The 19350-nt window shown below is 36.3% G+C and overlaps 1 protein-coding gene across 3 annotated transcripts in view; it reads right to left on the minus strand.

Annotated features, from left to right (window-relative positions):
• LOC107082579 (neuroligin-2-like) overlaps window positions 1-19350 on the minus strand; it is a 114126-nt gene that overhangs the window by 62895 nt on the left and 31881 nt on the right. For all 3 annotated transcript variants that reach the window (XM_015371341.1, XM_015371339.1, XM_015371340.1), the window contains exon 2: window positions 15396-16137. In XM_015371341.1, the coding sequence (XP_015226827.1) occupies window positions 15396-15885 (490 nt within the window). In that variant the 5' untranslated portion in view covers window positions 15886-16137. The remainder of the gene's footprint in view (window positions 1-15395; window positions 16138-19350) is intronic.

The raw sequence follows: 19350 nt of genomic DNA on the forward strand, positions 1-19350 counted from the left end.
TCCATATGATCCTACCCTCCTCCACAAAGTGAAACAACCATCAAAATAAATTACTATGTTTTTAGATAGGATTGCACCAGACTGGCGGCATGTCCATGGTTTACCTTGCCTTTTGCCCATACACTGCAAGAGATTGGCAATAGCCCTACTGTAAGCAGGACAAGACCTGTGGTTGGATGGATGTATGGTTGTAAAATTTCTTGTTAAATGCACTAGCTGAGAAGAAAGGTGTTATGTTGCAGGTTAGAAGCCAAGTACCCATATCAGCAGAGCCTTTGAAAAACTTAAAATACTAATACATTCCTTTAAAGCTGTAGGGCTCCTTGCAATAACAGTGGTCTTTGCCTGAAAAAAATGGAAATGGAACCCTTACAAGTCCCTCCCAATTGATTTTTGCTACTGTATGCTACAGCCGTCACTTCATAACTCCTCCCCCACAGCAGAGCCTGACATGATTGCGCAGACTAGTAAGAAGAACGTCCGATTACAGTGGATAAACAGCTAAAGGGTAGAGTGCAAGCAGTGCATAAACTATGGGGAATACATTGGGGCATGGATTACGTAGCTAAGGAAACTATGGCGCAACTTATGAGAAGTTCATGCATACACCTGTCCACCAAAACATACATAACATAGCATGGTAATGTTACTTCACAAACTTTATTTTTTGCATTGTCTCATATGTCTGTTTTCTATAAGATAAATATAATTAGTGTTTGCATGGTGCAAACTCGAGCCCATTTTTTCCCTGCATTACATTTTAGAAACCTTTGCTTTACTGTTTGATTTGCCATTCAAAGTGTGTGTTCCTCTTGTAAAATCCAAGTACCCGTTTTTTGTGTTTTCTGTTTGTAATCAAAATTATGCAAAAGAAAAGAGTTGTTTTCTTTTTGGTTTATACAACCCCAAAGGAAAAAGATTATATTGAACTAATTGAAAATCCCCAGTGTTCACTTGAGCTATCTAAATCCAAAAACAAAAATACATGCCAGTTATTTTTATTTGTTGTGATAGTGGTGGTTTTCCCCTCTCCCTGTTTAGAAAAAAGTTGGCATGTTAAAATTCAGCTACTCAAACAATATTAAAAGTGAAACAATTAATGTGATTGGGAATCCCTTAAATAAAGGTTTATATCCCTATAAGTTAAAAACAACACAAAAATGGGGGAATTTATCAGGAAACAGGTTTAGAATAATAAGGGAAATATGTCAGGATTAGTGAATATTGCTGAGGACCCATACATTCTGGACTCATTATGAATACTGTATGCCCGATATTGAAAAAATCCATAGAAAGTTCAGCGTATGCCAGCATTTTAGAATATTCTGGGATGTCAGGCATACGCTGGCTAAATCGTCAAGGTGTGACAGGGCCATAAAACGATTTTCCCCCCTAAATTAAAGGCAGTCAAGAAATTGACCATAGCTTGGGGTCAAATACTCACATTTGAACACAGTGGTGTGTTTGTTTTATAGACAGTGCTTAAATATAACTAGGCAATAACTTAGATGACACTAAATGGAACTTAAACTGACTTAGAAAACACAGAATGACATACCGGTACATCAAAGTGTAACTGAAAAACCAAAGCACAAACAGAACCACAAAGTTTAGAAAGGGCAGAATCATGGGAAAATAAAATGTAGAGTAAATAATAGTGTTTATTTAGAATAGAAAATGTGTAGCTATTAGACATAAGCCACTGCTATTCAATTTTTTTATTTTTTTATTTGATAACCTACTCTAAAATCAGCAATGCTTTACGTCACTATTGCGCTCCAAATTGGGCTAGGCAGTTATAAGTGTCAAAATATTTTGCATGGAGAACAACTTCTGAAGAATACATCGTTAATAATTTTGATAAACCCTCTTGTAGTCTTGTAGATTTGAATTCCTTACACTGAAGTAAAGAAATGGTGTTTGGTGCCATGGTAATAGCAGCTGAACAAATCAAGGATCAGAGAGGCTGCTGAATTTCTAGTAGTGGATGTCCAGTTTATTACTGAGATAGAAGAAATTGTAAATCAGAGATGCACAGATCCATTTGTTTAAAAAAAAAAAATCTAATCTGATGCCAATACCTGGGCTGAGCATATCGGTCGATATCTGATACTGATCCGATACAAATATTGAATGAGCCATACATCTTGCCATGTAAGTGAGGACTTTAGCATTGACAGAAACATTGTTAAAAAAGGTATCAACACAGATATAAAAGTACTTTCTAATATTTACTCAAAAATAAGCAGCAAAAGGAAAGAAAAATACTTCACTAAAAAGTGCACTGGATTGGATATCTGATTTTTGACATATTAAATCACTAATATCCGATCCAGCTAATTAGTCTAGATTGGAGCCGATATCCGATCCAGGTGCATCGATCAGTGCATCTCTGTTGTAAACAGTCAATTACAACATCATGTAAAGAAGGCAAATGCAAGTGGTGAGATGTTTGGTGTTCTACTGCTGATAGAAAACATAATAAACCAAAGGACACGTTTGCTCTTGAGGCAGTGTGAGGTGAGACAGGTTGTAGTGGCACAGTTTGGTTAAAAAAACATTCAAATTTTAATACATATTTTTGACATATGCTGGTACAAAGTCGCCTTAGCTAGACGTCTATTCCATAACGTTACAACCAATTTCCTGTTAGTGGCAAAACAAGAACACATTGATATTTCAGATGCTGATGCAGGGGATCGACTGCATCCTCTCTTGTGCTTGGTGAGCAGTAAATAGGCAGTTTTTACTAATAATTTCTACACAGGCTTTATTGACATTGTTAAGACATTCATACCACCTAGCTCTGATTGTTTTGTTGTTTTTCTTTTTTGTTTTGTTTTGACAGGGGCTCTGTATTTCTGCTAAAGACGGTAGGACCACTAGGAGGAGGCAAATGAGTTGGATTTCTTCACAGATGATGTGTTTTATGGTACTGTTGGGGCATTGTGACAGCTAAAGTAATATGTAAACATTTTTGCAAAGTTACCTGTTGCGCCTGTAATAATTAACTGTTTCTATCATGTCTTGTAATGTAATGTACATGTCTTTTGTTTTTTCTAATCTGACATTACCACAATAACTAATTAGCAGGAGAAGGTTAAGTATATACTAAATGGACCAGTTCTGTCTGCCTGTGAATTAAATACAGGTATGTGAATTACAGTTAAAGCATTCCTTAAAGCATTTAAGGAAATTGTAACCCAATTTCTCCGTATTCCCATTAACTTGTTGGTGTTAAAATCTACATTTATTTTAGGATTTGCGTGGAAGGGTTGAAAATGTTTTTCCTTTTTTCCCTCTCTTGTGGTTTGTTGCCACTGAGATTTTCAAAGTTGTATATAACCCCTTTCAATATGACTTTGGACTTACAAAAATTTATGAAATGACCACAATCTCTAATCATTCAGGCTGAGCGCAATGATGTGTTGAAATTACTTTGCTCTCCTGTGGAAAGCAAATCCCCACCTCTATTAAACTTGGTTTCTAGGGTAACAAGTTCTCACCTCAGACAGAAACTTGACAGCTTTCACATAAAGGTCAAAGATGTTCTATAAAACCATTAAATGACTGTAAACTACAAAATCTCACGTTCTTCCAGTAAAGCTAAACTAGGGATATTTTGTTGGTTGTTATGCAGATGATTTCTAACTTCCAAAATGTGTCCAGCATTAAATAATATATTACAGTACATCACAGATATAAAAACATACAAAGAAGCTTGATAAAGTACTAGCCTGGTGCTGGTTGAGTGTCTCCTCTCCATGTATGAATTATCTCTCTACTGGTTCAATGGTCTCTTTCAAAAATCTAAAAACATGGTAAGCTCAAATGGTGTCAGGTGCAATTTCCAATCAAAAATGCACAACTGAAATAAATCAAGAACAGCTCCACAACTATTAGATCTTAATGCAAACATTTTGTACCCTTGTAGAGGTAAGACATCAACAATTTTCCCAGTGGAAGCATTTTAACTACTGTCAATATATCTGATTTATTGTGCTTAAACCAAGACATTTTTTTACTTTTGACTTGTCTTCATTTTCTTTTTCTGAATCAACACTGAGAAACACCAAATGAAAGTCCTTTTTGAGAACCTACAGTAGGAGGGATATTGTAATCAACACCTTTTTTTTTATAACTGCAGTCAATTTGCATGGAATCAGTTGAAGCATATTTAATCTACAATAGTTTTAGTCTGACACTGTGCCAGACCAAGCTGTTGCTTTGGCACAACTTAGCCAAATGTGCCAAAGCTGTGCCAAATGTGTTTTTCACCTGATCAATGTGAATCTGCTGATTTCCATTGCAGGACTCCTTCTACATGTGACAGTAAGTTGTACAGTTTATCATCATATATGTTGGGAGAAGCAATAACAAGAAGCAACATTTTAAAAGCAACTACTTTTATTCTACTGCATGGATATTGAATTACCTGACATGTAACAGGTTGCTGAAAAGTTACAACTCAAGTTTTCAACAACACCCTCTCCTGAGTCCAAACTGTGTCCTGATGCATTTTTCTAAAAGAGTGTGCCATCTTTGATATACCTTTAAATGGCATCTTCTGTATGTAAACCACTAGCCTTTCTAAAAAAAACAAAAAAAAACAATTTCATTAATTTTGCTATGAAAACATTAAAACCTCCTCTTTTAAACCATTTAGGGAAAAATACTTCTGTGTTTGACTTACTTTTACTGATGGTAAGAAAAATGGGATTGCCTTCTTAGCCTGGAAAATCTATAGGGTTTACAAGAAGGATCCCCTCAATATCTAATAGATTGTAATCATTTTTGAAAAAGGTGTGGACATATATTCTCAAGTCAGTACATCGCTGATTCTTGGGATGGGTAGTGTTTACATGACCACTGAATGTAACCCATCCATCCATCCATTTTCTGACACGCTTAATCCCAAGTGGGGTCGCGAGGGGAGCTAGTGCCTATCTCCAAATGTCTACTGGCGAGAGGCGGGGTACACCCTGGACAGGTCGCCAGTCCATCGCAGGGCAACACAGAGACAAACAATCATTCACACACAGGAACAAAGACCATTTATAGTAAAAAAGGATATTTTTCATAAGTCTCAGAACAGATAGTTTTCTCTGACTTCCACAGCATGTAATAGATGACCATTCAGTAAAAGTCAGTGGCCTGTGGTGGGACATTTAGCACGGGCTGTCCCAGGACTTAGCTGTTTGACCTAACACAGCTCCATCTCTCAGTCAACAGCACTGCTTTTCGCTTCACTGAGCTTGTGGCCAGAACGCAAGCTGTCTTCCGTCCCTCTCCATTTCCTCTGACCAGTAAATGGGATGAAGCTGCAGTATGTCAAATCTGTAGTTGGCCTGTCTTCTTGACAATGTGTCAGACACAACTTTAATGAACCTCCTCACCACCTCCACTTCCCTCCTTATTCCTCCCCTCATGCACATATAAAAACATATCTATACATCCACACGAATAAAAAACATTAAGAGCAATGTACTGCACATTCGGCGTGATTTTCTTTGCTCTTCATCTCTACTGGTGCACGCACCTCCATTCTTGCACCCTCCTCCTGCAGTCATGTTCCCTGAAATATGGTTTTTAATAAAGTGCACGGTAAATGGCTGCTCTAGTGGTAATAAAAATGAAGGATCTCAGGCCTTTGCCTGGGGAGTGTCTTGAGGAAATAGGAAAGTGGTAAGACACATCTCTCTCCTAACAACCCATCCACCCATGAGGGAAGGTGGAAGAGAGATGAAAGGAAAGGGGGAACTCGCGAATATTTGTGTTATTTACAATGTGCAAAGAATTTGTTTGAGTTCCATTCTAGTCAAGTTGGCTTTGTGTTGGCCTGGTTGGGGAAGGGCACTGAGCTCATCTGCATTCAGAACAGGGACTACTTCCACTGCCATCCGCATAAAGATGGAGGAGCGAGGAGAGTGGAAAGGAGAAGAGGCAGGAATCGTTTTCAGCAAGGACAGAACAGGAGGGGCGAACAGATGTGGAAAGAAAAGGAGGCTTTGGATTTCTTTTTATCTAAAGAGTAGGTTAAAAACATGATCAGAGAGCATTTCTCTCTGAAAAAAAAAAAAAAAGACAAACTATGCCCAACTCAAACCAGAATGGGTAGGTCACAAAATACCATGCAGATGGCATGGATAAATGTGGTCTGCCATGTTCTGACATCACCGCTAGTGAAAATCTAACTTCTCTCAGTAAAATCAACTGACCCTAACCCTATCCAAGAAAGAGTGTTCCAAATTGCTAACTTTAAAAAAGCTGCAAAAGAAACTAACTTTTGTGAGGCACCAAAAGATTAGCCGAAAATAATAATAGGCATGTTGAAATTTCTACATAAAAATAAAAAAACTGAGTAGTACATCACACTTCTCTAGTTCATAATGCTATGAGAGCCAAGAAAAGATTTTTAACATTTATATAATTTAATTTTGTTATAAACTTCAGATAAAATCAAGAAATAAAGGCCTGCTGAATTTAGTAAACTTTTTGAGTACATATTCTATTGCCAAATATATTTATTTTTGTCGCTTATTTTGGTGTCAACAGATTCACTGATCAAGTTTTTTTTAAACTTTCTTTTATTGAAGATATTTTGAAAACACATATCAGAGATAATAAATACTATAAATGATTTGTAAATATGCATAAACAAATTATTTCAAAAAAATGATTAACACATGGTTTAATTAGTACAAATATTCATAGTATTTATCTGAGCACTCTATGAAGTGTTTACCAGAAAGGCAGCCTGGGGAATAAAGGTAAAATGATAAGGAAGGATATCCCGGATGTGTAGGGTCTGCAGAGATTTTAGCTGCCCTTTACCTGACCCAAAATCTTCATAAGTTTTGGAATAAAGAAAGGTCACCCATAATGGTCCTCTCCACAGACCTAAGTTCATTATAGTATTGACCTGACCTGTTTGTTGGGGGAGTCAACTCACAAAGAGATGGGCAAACAAGTAAGATATTGTAATGGCAGTGTAGAAGGAAGTATAGTCTCTGCTGTCTTCTGCCCTTTTTCTGAACAGTGTCTGTGCAAAGACCAGTCCAGGTCGTCAAAACACTGTTTTGAAAACCACGAGGGAAGGCAATGTGGGGATCATTCTTCAGGAGTTTGTCAAAGTCTTTACTGTCTTAAGGAGGCAAACCTCCGGTTGGTTCTTACTGTACCACACCAGTGGACCATCAGATCCACCTGTCTGTATGTACCGTATACTTCTTATTATCCTGGATTAGAGCAGTAGTTGTGGTTTTATCTGTGAACTTAAGTCATTTCTCACTTACATCAACTGAGTTGCAATTATTAATGAACAGACAGGAGTGGAGAGAGAACACACCCATGGAGGAGGCTGATTGTTCTACTGTAGAAGAATATGATCCTACGTTGCTCTCTTAATGTTTTTTATTCATGTGTATGTATAGGTACGTTTTTATATGTGCATGAGGGGGAGGAATAACGATAGACATGGAGGTGGTGAGGAGGTTCATTAAAATTGTGTCAGACACATTGTCCAGAAGACAGGCCAAGTCTCACCTGGTGTTGGTCTGTCGGGAAGCTGGGAATCCATAACAAGTAGGCCTTGATTTATGTGTATTCCGACATGGACTGCATCATCTGCTGACCCGTTCGCCCAGTAAGCAACCTTTGACACCTATCGCTCGAAAGATTTTATCTTCTCCAATGATGCTGCGTTCCTTGGAGAGGACAATTGGACTTTTGAAGCATGAGGAAACCTCACACAACTTCAGAGATTTAAGATCTGAATAAAGATAGGGGCCAGGTAGTCAGTACAGGTTCTTAGACAGTAGGAGGAGACAGTGGATTTACTTCTGTTTGTCAGTTGCTGAAGTTTGAGTTGTTGTGGGCCTTATGTGTAATGATTTATATAATATTTATTTGTGGTAAACTTCAGTCAATCTCATATTTTCTGGACCATATCTTTAAACCAGAAGTCTTTGGATGATCACAGAGCTGGATTCAAGACTAGGGCCTAACCCTACTTTTCAGGTGAACTTGATATCTCCTTTTTAAGGCAGTGGATACCTGGATGTCACTGCGACACTCACTGACAACTGTCACCTGCTGTATTACCTGCTGTTTTGAAAAGAGGCCAACCATCCTACTGGAGCTAGATTGCAGGCCATGCCATAGAGTCAAAAATGTCAGTGCCTCAATATCACCACTTCAGTTGTTTGTCCGTTGGGAGGCTTTGATCTAAGATTCTGCACTGCTACTGATCTCAGGTTGGTTGATACTCTCATGATTGACTGTTTTGAGTGTGTTTTGCTGCTCACTTCAATGACCTCTCCATCCATTTCAGGTTACTATAAAATACAGCCTAAAACATCACTGAGCATACACGAGATGTTTAGCCTAATTCAGGGCCTTTCAAGAGCCTTTCACAACTCCAAATTACTTTAAAAACAGAACAGATTTGGAATGTTTTTACTTTTTTCAAAATTGAAAAACAAAAACACATCTGGGCAAGTAGAGCAAATCCTGGTATATTGGAGCTTTTTGAAACTGGACTTAAGAAATCCATAGCATAATGTTTCCTTTTTCTTTGACCCTCGTAAGACGTACAGAATTGACAGAATACATAAAGGAGTAGATTTTGTAATATAGATCAAACCAGCACACAGCGACATGGTAGGAAAGTAGATTGACCAGTAAGAGCTGTTCTCATTGGCAGACATTTGCATTGTTAATACATAGAGATCTGGACAGTCTTGGTTGCATAGCAAACATCATTGTTTTGTCTCCATGATTATCAAGCAAAGCTTTTGAAGACTGTAGTTTAAAGCTGGTCAACACCAGTCGAACTCTGACAACTCTAAAAATCTTCCGGACATGTGACTATAAAGAACATCTATTTTATTTCAGTTATAGATTTTGCTTTTCTATTTTTCTCACACACAAGGTAAAACATGTCCTTTGAGACAGCATCCACCTTGTGTAAGCAGTGACCTCTGACAATAAGTGACAGAATCTGACAAGCAGACAGGGCTACATGTAAAATCCGTTTCACTCATTTGCAAACCTTTTCCCAAAGGAATAAGCCTGGAGACTAAACACCATCATCTTGTCCTTGGGTATGTGACATGCAGCGCACGGTTTACACACTGCACAGCCAGAACTGCTCATTAATTTTACTTTCTAATATGATTAAAGGAAGTCAATTTTTGTCTCCCTCTCCCTTGTGCATTGCTATTTAGGAATTTGGAACCATGTTTATATTGTTTTTATCTTTTTGCTCATCAAGGACGTGACCTTTACATTTATGCACTTAAATTGTAATGTTTGATTTGATGCTTTGTGGTCCAAAGAGAAAATTACACATTGTTTACGAAGTTGTTTTATTTAAATAAAATCTAAAAATGAAAGTATACATTCACAATGACTGGTTTTGCTGCAGTCTCAAGTCCTAAGCCAAAATTCTTTTCTCAGTATAAATCTGTAATAACTCCTTCCATCTCGCCCTTGGTTTAAGTTTAAAAAAAAAAATGCCGGTACTTCTCTTAATGCTAAACACATACATGAAAGCCATTTGGATTATTTTTCTATACAGACCTATATATCAATCCACTAATGTAATTAAAATGAAGACAAAAACAGTTATATGTTGTCTGAATGCAAAGTGTGACGACGACAAAGATGTTATCTTCAAGCCACATGGTGTTAATTTCTAAATAATAAACATCATTTAAAAAATAAGAATAAAAAAAATCTTTAAAAACATTAAGAAGTGATATTTATTAAGTTTTCAATAAGCTTATCTTGGTTTCTTTCAATACAATTTATTTCTTCTCAGTATTAGGCCTGGCCTCAACAAAACCATGTCATCTTCGCCAGATTTCACAAGTGCCAGGGGCCTACCTATGCGCATCACACCAAGTACAAAGGGAGGCACCAAAAAATTTGGTTGTTACAAACGCACAATTATATTAGCAAATCATATCTGTGTAAAGCATATCATTAGATACAAGCAATGCAAGGATATTTTCTTAAGAAAAAGATGGACCTCTCTACAGTCTCTCCTATGCCACCTCCATGAGCCCAGTATGTCATCACGCAGCGAAAATATAAAGTCATGAGTTGATAAAGCTTTGCATAGCAATGTTGAAAAAACAGCTAAGTTAACATGCTAAAGTAAATTGATGGAATTTCTTTTTAACAGTATAAATTTTTGTTTACAACACAATTAAGACCAGAACTTCCAAACATTTCTGACCTCTGCTTGAAGTTTGAGCAATATTAATTGTTTTCTGCTTCAGCTTTTTCAACCGTTTCTTTAAAAGTCAAGGACAATTTCCTTCGTACTGTTGTAAACAAAAAAACAAAATAAAAAAACAACAAAGCAATGCATAATTTAACTTATCCACCACCAAAGCAAAATGTAACTTCTCAAAATAAAAAAAAAGTACTAAACATAAAAGCAAGAAAGACATAAAAAATGATCCCATGTTCGGCCTTCCAAGAGAAAAGGTTGCAGTGTCAGATGTAAATGGTGGATCAAATCATGCCTTGCACTGCGTGGTATAAATCAATATGCAGCAAGTTAACATAATCTCCAGGAGATGTCCGTAAATTTCAGCAAAATCTAACGCTTCGGTGCGAATGCACCACATAAAACGTAGACGTAGAGGGGTGATTTATTTATCACACGGGGTCCCCAGATAATGCTTATCTTGTACGAATAGGGCTTTATTCCAACAGCACTTTATGGGATGAGTCCTACTTCTGTATCACACTTCCCATTGATTTCACTCATAGTGCTTTATTCGGTTCTCCATTTTAATCCCTCTTAAAAACGGATTTCCTTGTTCATTTTGCTCCATGATACTGAAACATTGTTTTCAAGCTTTATTTTTTTTATTGCAGCTGTTTTCATAACATTAACATTAGGAAGTTATTTTGGAAATTGAGAAAAACAAACAGAGAACACACATTATTTCTGCTGAATAAAGTCCAGATACACGCTGCAGGCTAAAAAAAAAAAAAAAAAAAAAAAGAAATTCCAGTTTGCTAAGGAAGTAAAATTTAGTAGTGATGGTACCATGTACTGCATACTGTTCCACAAGCATTGACTAGCTCAAAGATGGACAAACACTTGTTCCGTCTTGTTCTGTCCTGATTACAGCTCAAACATTAAAAATAGCATGCTGATAGCCAAAATACACCTTTTGACCAAGTCTTTGTTTTAGTGGACCTGGTTTCCACAAAACACTGAGGTAGCACAAAAAATGCTTAGCTGATGAAAGCCAACAACAAGTTGAATCCACTGATACTAAACCAATTTGCATTGCACTACATGTTTTGATTTATTTGACTCAAAACATGTAACTTTTCCAATTGCTTGTTTTGTGGACATTAAACTGGCTTCAGATATTACTTAGATGTTGAGGTTTTACATGTAAACATCTCTTGGTTTGTTGTTTTTATTTACCTGGAATTTAGGGCTGAAAAATGTGTTGGATTGATTGCTATTAATCGATAACTGAAACAACTAATTTTGCAATCGACTAATTGATAGTAAGAATTCAGTCTAAAACGTGCCTTTAGCGGACCTAAAGTCAACCTCTTAAAGCAGTTGTTATATCTATATTTTAGAAAAACATTTTGTATTCAGGATGAAAAAATGTTTTGTCTATCAATATGCTCTATCCAGAGGTCATCAAAGGGAACAGTTTTAGCTTCACTTGGTTTAAATTTGGTGTAAATATTTCTTTAAGAAACCTTTTGCTATCTAATTATTAATCAATTATTTGAAAAAAAGAATAAACAGATTATTCAAATAGCAAATTAGTTGTTAGTTACAGCCCTGGTGGAATTGTTTTTGGGACATTTAAACCTCATTTACTCAGGTCTAGAATAATATACTGTCTATTTTTACACCCACATCATCCTCCAAGATCTTCCTGTTAGTTGATATTGAGATTAGAGTTTAGGCATTGTACAGTACAAGTTGAGAAATGTATATAAAAGTATGAGTATGCATTATTTAAAAAACGTTTAATCTGGCCAATGCTCCTTCCTGCACATGTTTTCTATTTCCCTTACCTTCTTTGTGTGAAACTGCTAATAGGATTTCTTATTTTTAGAGTAACCATGAGCCTGTTGACTCTCTGTTTGATGTTTAATGCTTAAGATTTAGCTTTACATCCAAACCTTCTTTTAAACTTCTCAAAACCTTAATCCTGAACCTGTCAGCTGTGTCTTATAATCTCAACAATGTTTGTTCGCTTATGTATTTAATAAATCTCTGTGGTTTTCACCATGCATCTGCATTTACTGTATACTAAGGTCATGTTACAGAGAAGTGGACTAAATTGACACATTTTCTGCTCTCTGAAAACAATTTGGTGCAGAGTATTTTATTAATTTTTATAAATAAATGGTAAATATAAATAAATAATTTTTTTTTATTTATTCTGTACGTCTGCTTTTGTCTCCTTGAACCCCATTCAACGCTCACACTGAGCCCGGTTCTGCTGGAGGTTTCTTCCTGTTAAAAGTTCCTCTCCACTCTCGCTACAAGCTTGCTTGGTGTGAGGGATTGGAATTCAAGTCAATTAGTCGATGCAATCAACTCAAACTTTGAACCAATCTGACTGTATGATCTGCTTGAATTGTAAAGTGCCTTAACATGACATGTATTGTGAATTGACACTATATAAATAAACTGAATTGAATTGAGTTTGAACATTAAGGTAAGAAATACCAGTGACATATTTTTATGATCTATATTTCCTAAACCCAATAAAAAAACAAAACTTTGTATCTCAATTACTACTTTGTTTTGGCCCGTCACTAAAACACCTTTAAAGGCATGCAATATATTGGTTGTGATGTGATTACAAATGAAAAAGCTCAGTGGAGAAGGCTGATTGTTCTTTCAAATGCTTCTTCAGATGTTAAGCTGAATAGGAAAAACGCTACACATAACTCCACACTGCTCCACACGTTTCTCTTTATTTCCAGCAGCAGAAATGCATAAACATGTGCTTTCTTGATCACTGCTGGGCAACTCCCAGGTGAGCCCATTAATCACATGCTTATTTAATATTTATCACAGATGCTGCCTAAAATCATCATTATGATTTGTAATATACACTTTCATCCTTTCTTCTTCCTGTTTACTTACTCAAATGCTCTCAATAAGATAAATAAATAGAGAAAACACATACCTATAAAAATGTGGAGGTGTTGTAACTTTGATCATCTTATAGGTTATAGGTTAGAATGTTGATTTTTTAAATATAGGTAAACCTGCATCATATTCCCCCAGATTGATGAGTTTGAAAAAAATATAATAGTATCACAGTTTAGCGATTTACAACAGAAAAAGTGCAAAATAGTCTAATTGCTTCAGCTTCTACTGAAATTTTATGGCACATTAAACACCTGTGAAATTGAATTAAGGTTTTTACATGTTTATTCTGTCGGTCATACTCATTTTGAAGCGTTTCAAACTGCTGTTATCACATTTTAGGGATTTTAACCAAGTGGACTGAATTTTTACTTTATGAAACGGTAACTTTATAAAACTTAGTTATACATTCATACCTGCAACTGCGCTATGTTTTAGCACAGGTTTAAAAAAGAATTCTGACTTTCTCGTTTCTTTGTATTTGGATGATAAACCATTCAGTTTTAAAATGGTGTGGCTTTAAAAAAAGAGTTGTCATTCTAAATGGGCTTCCTGGTAGATTAAAGGTTAAAAACAAGAGTTCTAATTATTGAAAGAAAGATGTTAAGTACTCAGCTTAAAAAAGATGAAGTCTTTAACATTCTTAATGTGAGAGCCCATTCTGGAGGTTCATGCTGCTGACAAGGTTCAAAAATGTGATAGACAAATGGAGCCAAAATCCAGAGAACTTTTGGACAGCATAGGAAGATGATTGACATTGTTTGCCAAGCAGGGCAATGATTTTTGACAGGACCACAGTTTGAGATTTTTAGATTGACTCCCCATAAGAATGGGACTCTGTCCTCTATGAAAGCAAAATTAAACACCCTAAGCTCGGAGCTGGAGGGGAAAGTTAAAAAGTCTTTACTAAATAGTGGACTTGTTAATACATTATGAGCAGTTAATAGCGTACATATAAATGCAGATTAGTTGGATTTTTTATTTTCATGTATGTTTTTGTATGAGCCACCATCTTGAATCATCTTCCATATCCTATATGTATTCACACACTAGAAGCTTGTGAGTAGTGTGCAGTCTTCCACCCTCATTTCCTAGGTAAACAATAATAGGCTTCTGTGTAAATCCTTGAAAACAACCCAATTTACTTTAATGTATTCTGTATGTATTTAAAATTTGAATACTATAAAATCAATAAACTAACTGAATATCTACACCACATAAAAAAGTAAACTAGTATTTCATCATATTTTAAAAAATACTCCACAATATTTCAATGGAATATATTATTGGAAAACATACTTTAAGTGACATTTATCTATATTTACATGAGTGGATTCATTGCTGACTGCACCGAAACTGCTTGTGAAGTAAGAAGTGTACAATTAAGAACTTTCAGAATATTTTTAATTAATGTATAATAAATTTAAATAGGAGTATCGTAATTGTTTCAGGCTTATGAATGCTATTTGGGTCATATTTAAAAGGATAGTTCAGATGTGCTATTTCGATTGGGTAAATAACCAAATAATTTGAATATGACAATGTTTAAAATGTTTACAAGAGTGTTATAAACCACTTTGGTGTTTCTGGAGTTGGTTTAAGATGGCAGACATCTCTTGTGGTCTTTTCTGCTGTTGGACTAGCATTTAGCTTCAGCTGCAATTAACCAACTAATCTGTATTAAGGGAAAATTAAATTAATTAAAAATTATTTAAATTAATTAAGATTAAAAAACATTTTGATATTTAATAAACTAGCCCTTTAAGATAAAAAAGCTTAGACAAGTTTCCACTTTGCAGATGGCAACTATTTTTAGCCTACTATTTCTAAAACTTATTTGGAACCAATCCATCCATTGTATTACTTTCAAAAAGTGACAATACTGTAAATGGTTGCTCTCTCAAATAATTCAGTGGGAAAACTTAGACATACAAAATTTCTACAATTTGCGCTGTAAGTCAAAGAGTTTAGCAGATAAGAGATTCTATAAAACTCCTTTCAATGACAGAATACCCCTTCCTTCATTTATAAAATTATGCAAAAGACTATATGAACATTATAAAAAAAGAAGGGTATTTCACAGTTTTAATTAATAGGGGTGGAGCTAATATGTCGAGCTGTAACTCATTATGGTTATCATTATTTGGTGATTATTTTCTCAGCAGGCAGATTTGCCTAGTTCAACCCTCCTCAGTCCTGTTCGGAGAGATTTAACTTTAAATTAAAAACTCACCATCTTCAGTGGGCACATAAATGTTGAGGTAAAGGCAGTCCTCGCTCTGGTTCTGAACATAGGTCGCTGCTGCATCCAGGTTGTCCGTGAACCAAACCGGCAGCATGATCTCTGGTAAAACCCCATGCACATTCTGGGGGCACACCGGTGCAAACTGGGTGGTGTTGCGTATCTCCTGCCAGGAGCCCGGGGCTTCAGGGGGTTGGAAGCGCCGCTCGCCGATGGGTGCAGTGGCATATGGCACGCCTAAGAACTGTTCCACCGGGCCTAAGATCTCATTGTTTAGCTCTTTTCTGATTCCACGGACCTTTCCATACCCAGTTGAAACTATTGGATGTTTCAGGTCGATACGCTGAGAGGAAGAGAGAGTCAGGTGCAGCACTAGTCCCAAGAGCCACATCAGACAGGGTTTGGAGGTCGGCTGAGAAGTATCCAGACGCTTCCCACCGTAGCCGTGGTGGCTGGCAGCATTGATTGGAAAAATGAACATTTCCAAAATAAAACTATTGGACTCAGATCACAGGGACTGCGGCTGGGACAGAGGGAGGATCAAAGACCCAGGAGGTTATAGGGGAACAACAAAGGCAAAAGGAGGAATGGTGGAAGGGGGGCAGTTAAATAGGTTTCTATAGAGACATGGTGAAGTAAGGGGGCACGGAGCATTCTCAGTTAGATTCTGTGGGTTCATCCGTCAAGCTCTTTTAAAATAAGTCCAGCGCTGCAGTCAGGACACCACGTAAACCTGAAAGACACAGAAGGGTTGAAGATTGATGTAATTGTGCTTGAAAAATTGTGCTCCCAGAAATATTATGGTTTTAAAGGGCTTCAGCAAAGACCAAATAAAACAAAGGATCAGAGAGATGGAGAAACACCCGAAACATCAAAAAGCTATGGATAAAACATTAAGATGAATTAAAAATGTAAGTTAGAATTTTATAATAATTGTAAAAGAAAAAAACTGTGAGTTGGTAAAAACTCTCAAAGGAAAAATATGTTGAAAAATATATTTCCAGCTTTTGGAACAAAAAGGCAATCAAACATTCTGCTTGAAAAATTCTGCCTAATAATCCATTACCGTCACTGTTTGAAACTTTATCTGTTATAAGTTACCAACATAAGACAGCATCTTACAGGGTCCGGTTCATTTCAACCCTACATTGTTTATGCAGTTGTAGTTTAACTTGTTTTGTATGAGGCTCTAAAATACCCCCTCGCATGAAATCTTGAATACTTGCTTTAACAATTAATTTAAAAAAAGTAACTTGCCCAATTCTGTAAAAATTAACAAAAATTATCCACTGGACTTGGTTTCCAAGATTTGAAGACGTTTCCCCACCTCTCCAGGAAGCTTTCTCAATTCAAATGATCCAGACATTTGAATTGAGAAAGCTTCCTGGAGAGTAGGCGAAACGGCTTCAAATCTTCGTAACCAAGTCCAGTGGATATTTTTTTTTTTTTTACGGAATGACTATGACCTGGATGACTGAGAATCTTCATCAGCATAACTTCCCAATTCTATTTAAAAGTCTACTATAAAGAAATCATAAAGCAGATGGGGGATTGCAGACTTGATGGCTTGGTATTTACTCCGAAGTCACGAGATTCAGTATGCTCAATTAAAAACAGAACCTTGATAAATAAAAATGGAGTTAAGCATGAAATTTAATATCCTTTAATGAAAAAAATATAAAAACCAAATGTTATTTCTGACTGTCTCTTTGTCCATATGTAACCTCTTTTAATTCATGTTCATTTTGTTCTCATAAACTTTCTTTTTGTACTGGTAACCAAACCAACCAATCATGTTAAAGGTCTACTCAACTTTTATGTGCCATTTAATTGATTTTATATGTGACAGATTGGGATAACTGATCAAGCAAAAATAACTTCTAGCAACATCCTGCTGGGAGATAATCATCCATATATAGATAAGAGTCATATAAGTAAAAAAAAATCCTTACAGTTATATAAGTAGGTTATAGAGAGGTAAATCATTAGTTATCAAAATGAAACCCTTTAAAAAAATAGTCTCCTGATATGTATGATGCTCAAAATGATGCAGAAAATTCATAACCATATGCCTTAAAGAAACAGGTTTACCATCTGTCTCTCTTTGGGAATTTACTTCATGGTTATATTAGTAAGTAATACAATACCAGTTTCAAAAAAGTCATATTTTTGTTTAGTGCATATTGCTTTTACGTTGTACAAGTGTGGGAGGCTTTTTCTTTGACTGTGATTTAAGATTACACCAGGAAAGTTTAACAAGGTCCATAACAAACTTTTATTTAAGATGTGACTCAACTGAAAGATCTACTGACAGGAAGCAAAAAGTTATATATACACTTGATATATACACTCACACACACACAATAAACAAATAAATCTTCAAAGAAGGAGAAGCCCAAGCACCTTTTCCAGACATTCCCACTGTGTGAGAGTTTCCCTCTCAAGTTAGTTCTGCTGCTTCTTGTTTCTACGTCATTACAGATAAATGGGCTGTGCTTATCACAGTCTGGCTTTGGGAGTCGGAGCCATTTAGGTGAGATAAAGGCTTTATATGGTGGTAACTGTTGGTTAAATGCCACCTCATCCCTCCGCCCTCGACCCTGCAGTGTCCACATCTCCATTTTCAGTCGGCTAGTACATGGAAGGACCCTCAAATAGAGCAAAGACTGTGTGTAACATCAGAAGGTAATGGTAAATTTGCTTTTGTAAGTGGTTCTCTGCTTCTTGTGTACTGATATTATGATTTAAAAATGTTTAATTAAAAGCATTTAAAAGAGTAGAGTAAAAGGAAAGACAATATGGGAATATATATATATATATATATATATATATATATATATATATATATATATATATATACCAAAATATGTTGATTCATTTGTGAAAAGGTGAATAAGTCACATTAAAAATAAAACACAGAAAATGTGATTGTTGTTGTATATATCATTTGTATTCTCAGTTATCGTGGTAAAGGCAATCACAGCACAGGCTTAAATTTATAGGTCATAGGAAATCCGATCTTTTGTTTTCTGAAAACACTGAACCCTTGTCAAGTTCTCAGTTTTGGCAACCTGCACAAGAGCAACCTTTAGATGGAGCACTAATGTTTGTAAGCATGAGGAGGTGCATCCTCTTAGTCACAATTCAGGTCACATACAAATGAATGACCCATCCTTCACTCACCTTGGTCATTGGAGTCTGTTGTTTGGTATGAGTCTTGTTCATTCTTATTTTAGTCAGCTGCAAGCCCCCAGCCCTGCTTAGTGTTGGATTTTCTCTTTTAACAAAGACTGAAGAAACATGGAAGATTCCAAACATCTATAAACCTGTCTTGAAACGGATTCCAGTGAAATTACACAAGCAGTCTTGCCATTATTTATCTGCTTGAAGAGCCACCTAACACTGTAGGTAGCATCCTGTATGTAGGATGTGGTCTACACCTGTCACACTCCTTCCTAAAAAGAGACGTTGTTGGATGTGTCCTTATATGAAAAAAGGACTACAGTAATGCTGATTGTCCAACGTTATGAAATCAAGTTTCAAAAATCTTTCTGCATGGAGTTTGTATGTTCTCTCCGTGAATGCGTGGGTTCTCTCCGGGTACTCCGGCCTCCTCCCACAGTCCAAAAACATGAATGTTAGGTTAATTGGCTTTCCTAAATTGTCCTTAGGTGTGAGTGTGTTTTAACATGGTTGTGTATTTTTGTGTGTCTCTGTGTTGCCCTGGAAAAGGCTTCCAACCTGTCCAGGGTGTACCCAACCTCTCGCTTATAGAGAGCCGGAGATAGGCACTGACCTCGCCACGAAAATGGATAGATGGATGGTAAGCACTATTGTTTGTCAACTTATTTTCCAAAGTGTAACCGTCTAACAGGAAATGTTAGAGCACTAAGTGCTTTCCTTTGCTGACAAGCTTTATGGAGACACTGCCAAAAATTTGATACAG

The sequence above is a fragment of the Cyprinodon variegatus genome, unplaced genomic scaffold, assembly GCF_000732505.1.
Source record: "Cyprinodon variegatus isolate N-32 unplaced genomic scaffold, C_variegatus-1.0 Scaffold56, whole genome shotgun sequence".
Classification (NCBI taxonomy): Eukaryota; Metazoa; Chordata; class Actinopteri; order Cyprinodontiformes; family Cyprinodontidae; genus Cyprinodon; species Cyprinodon variegatus.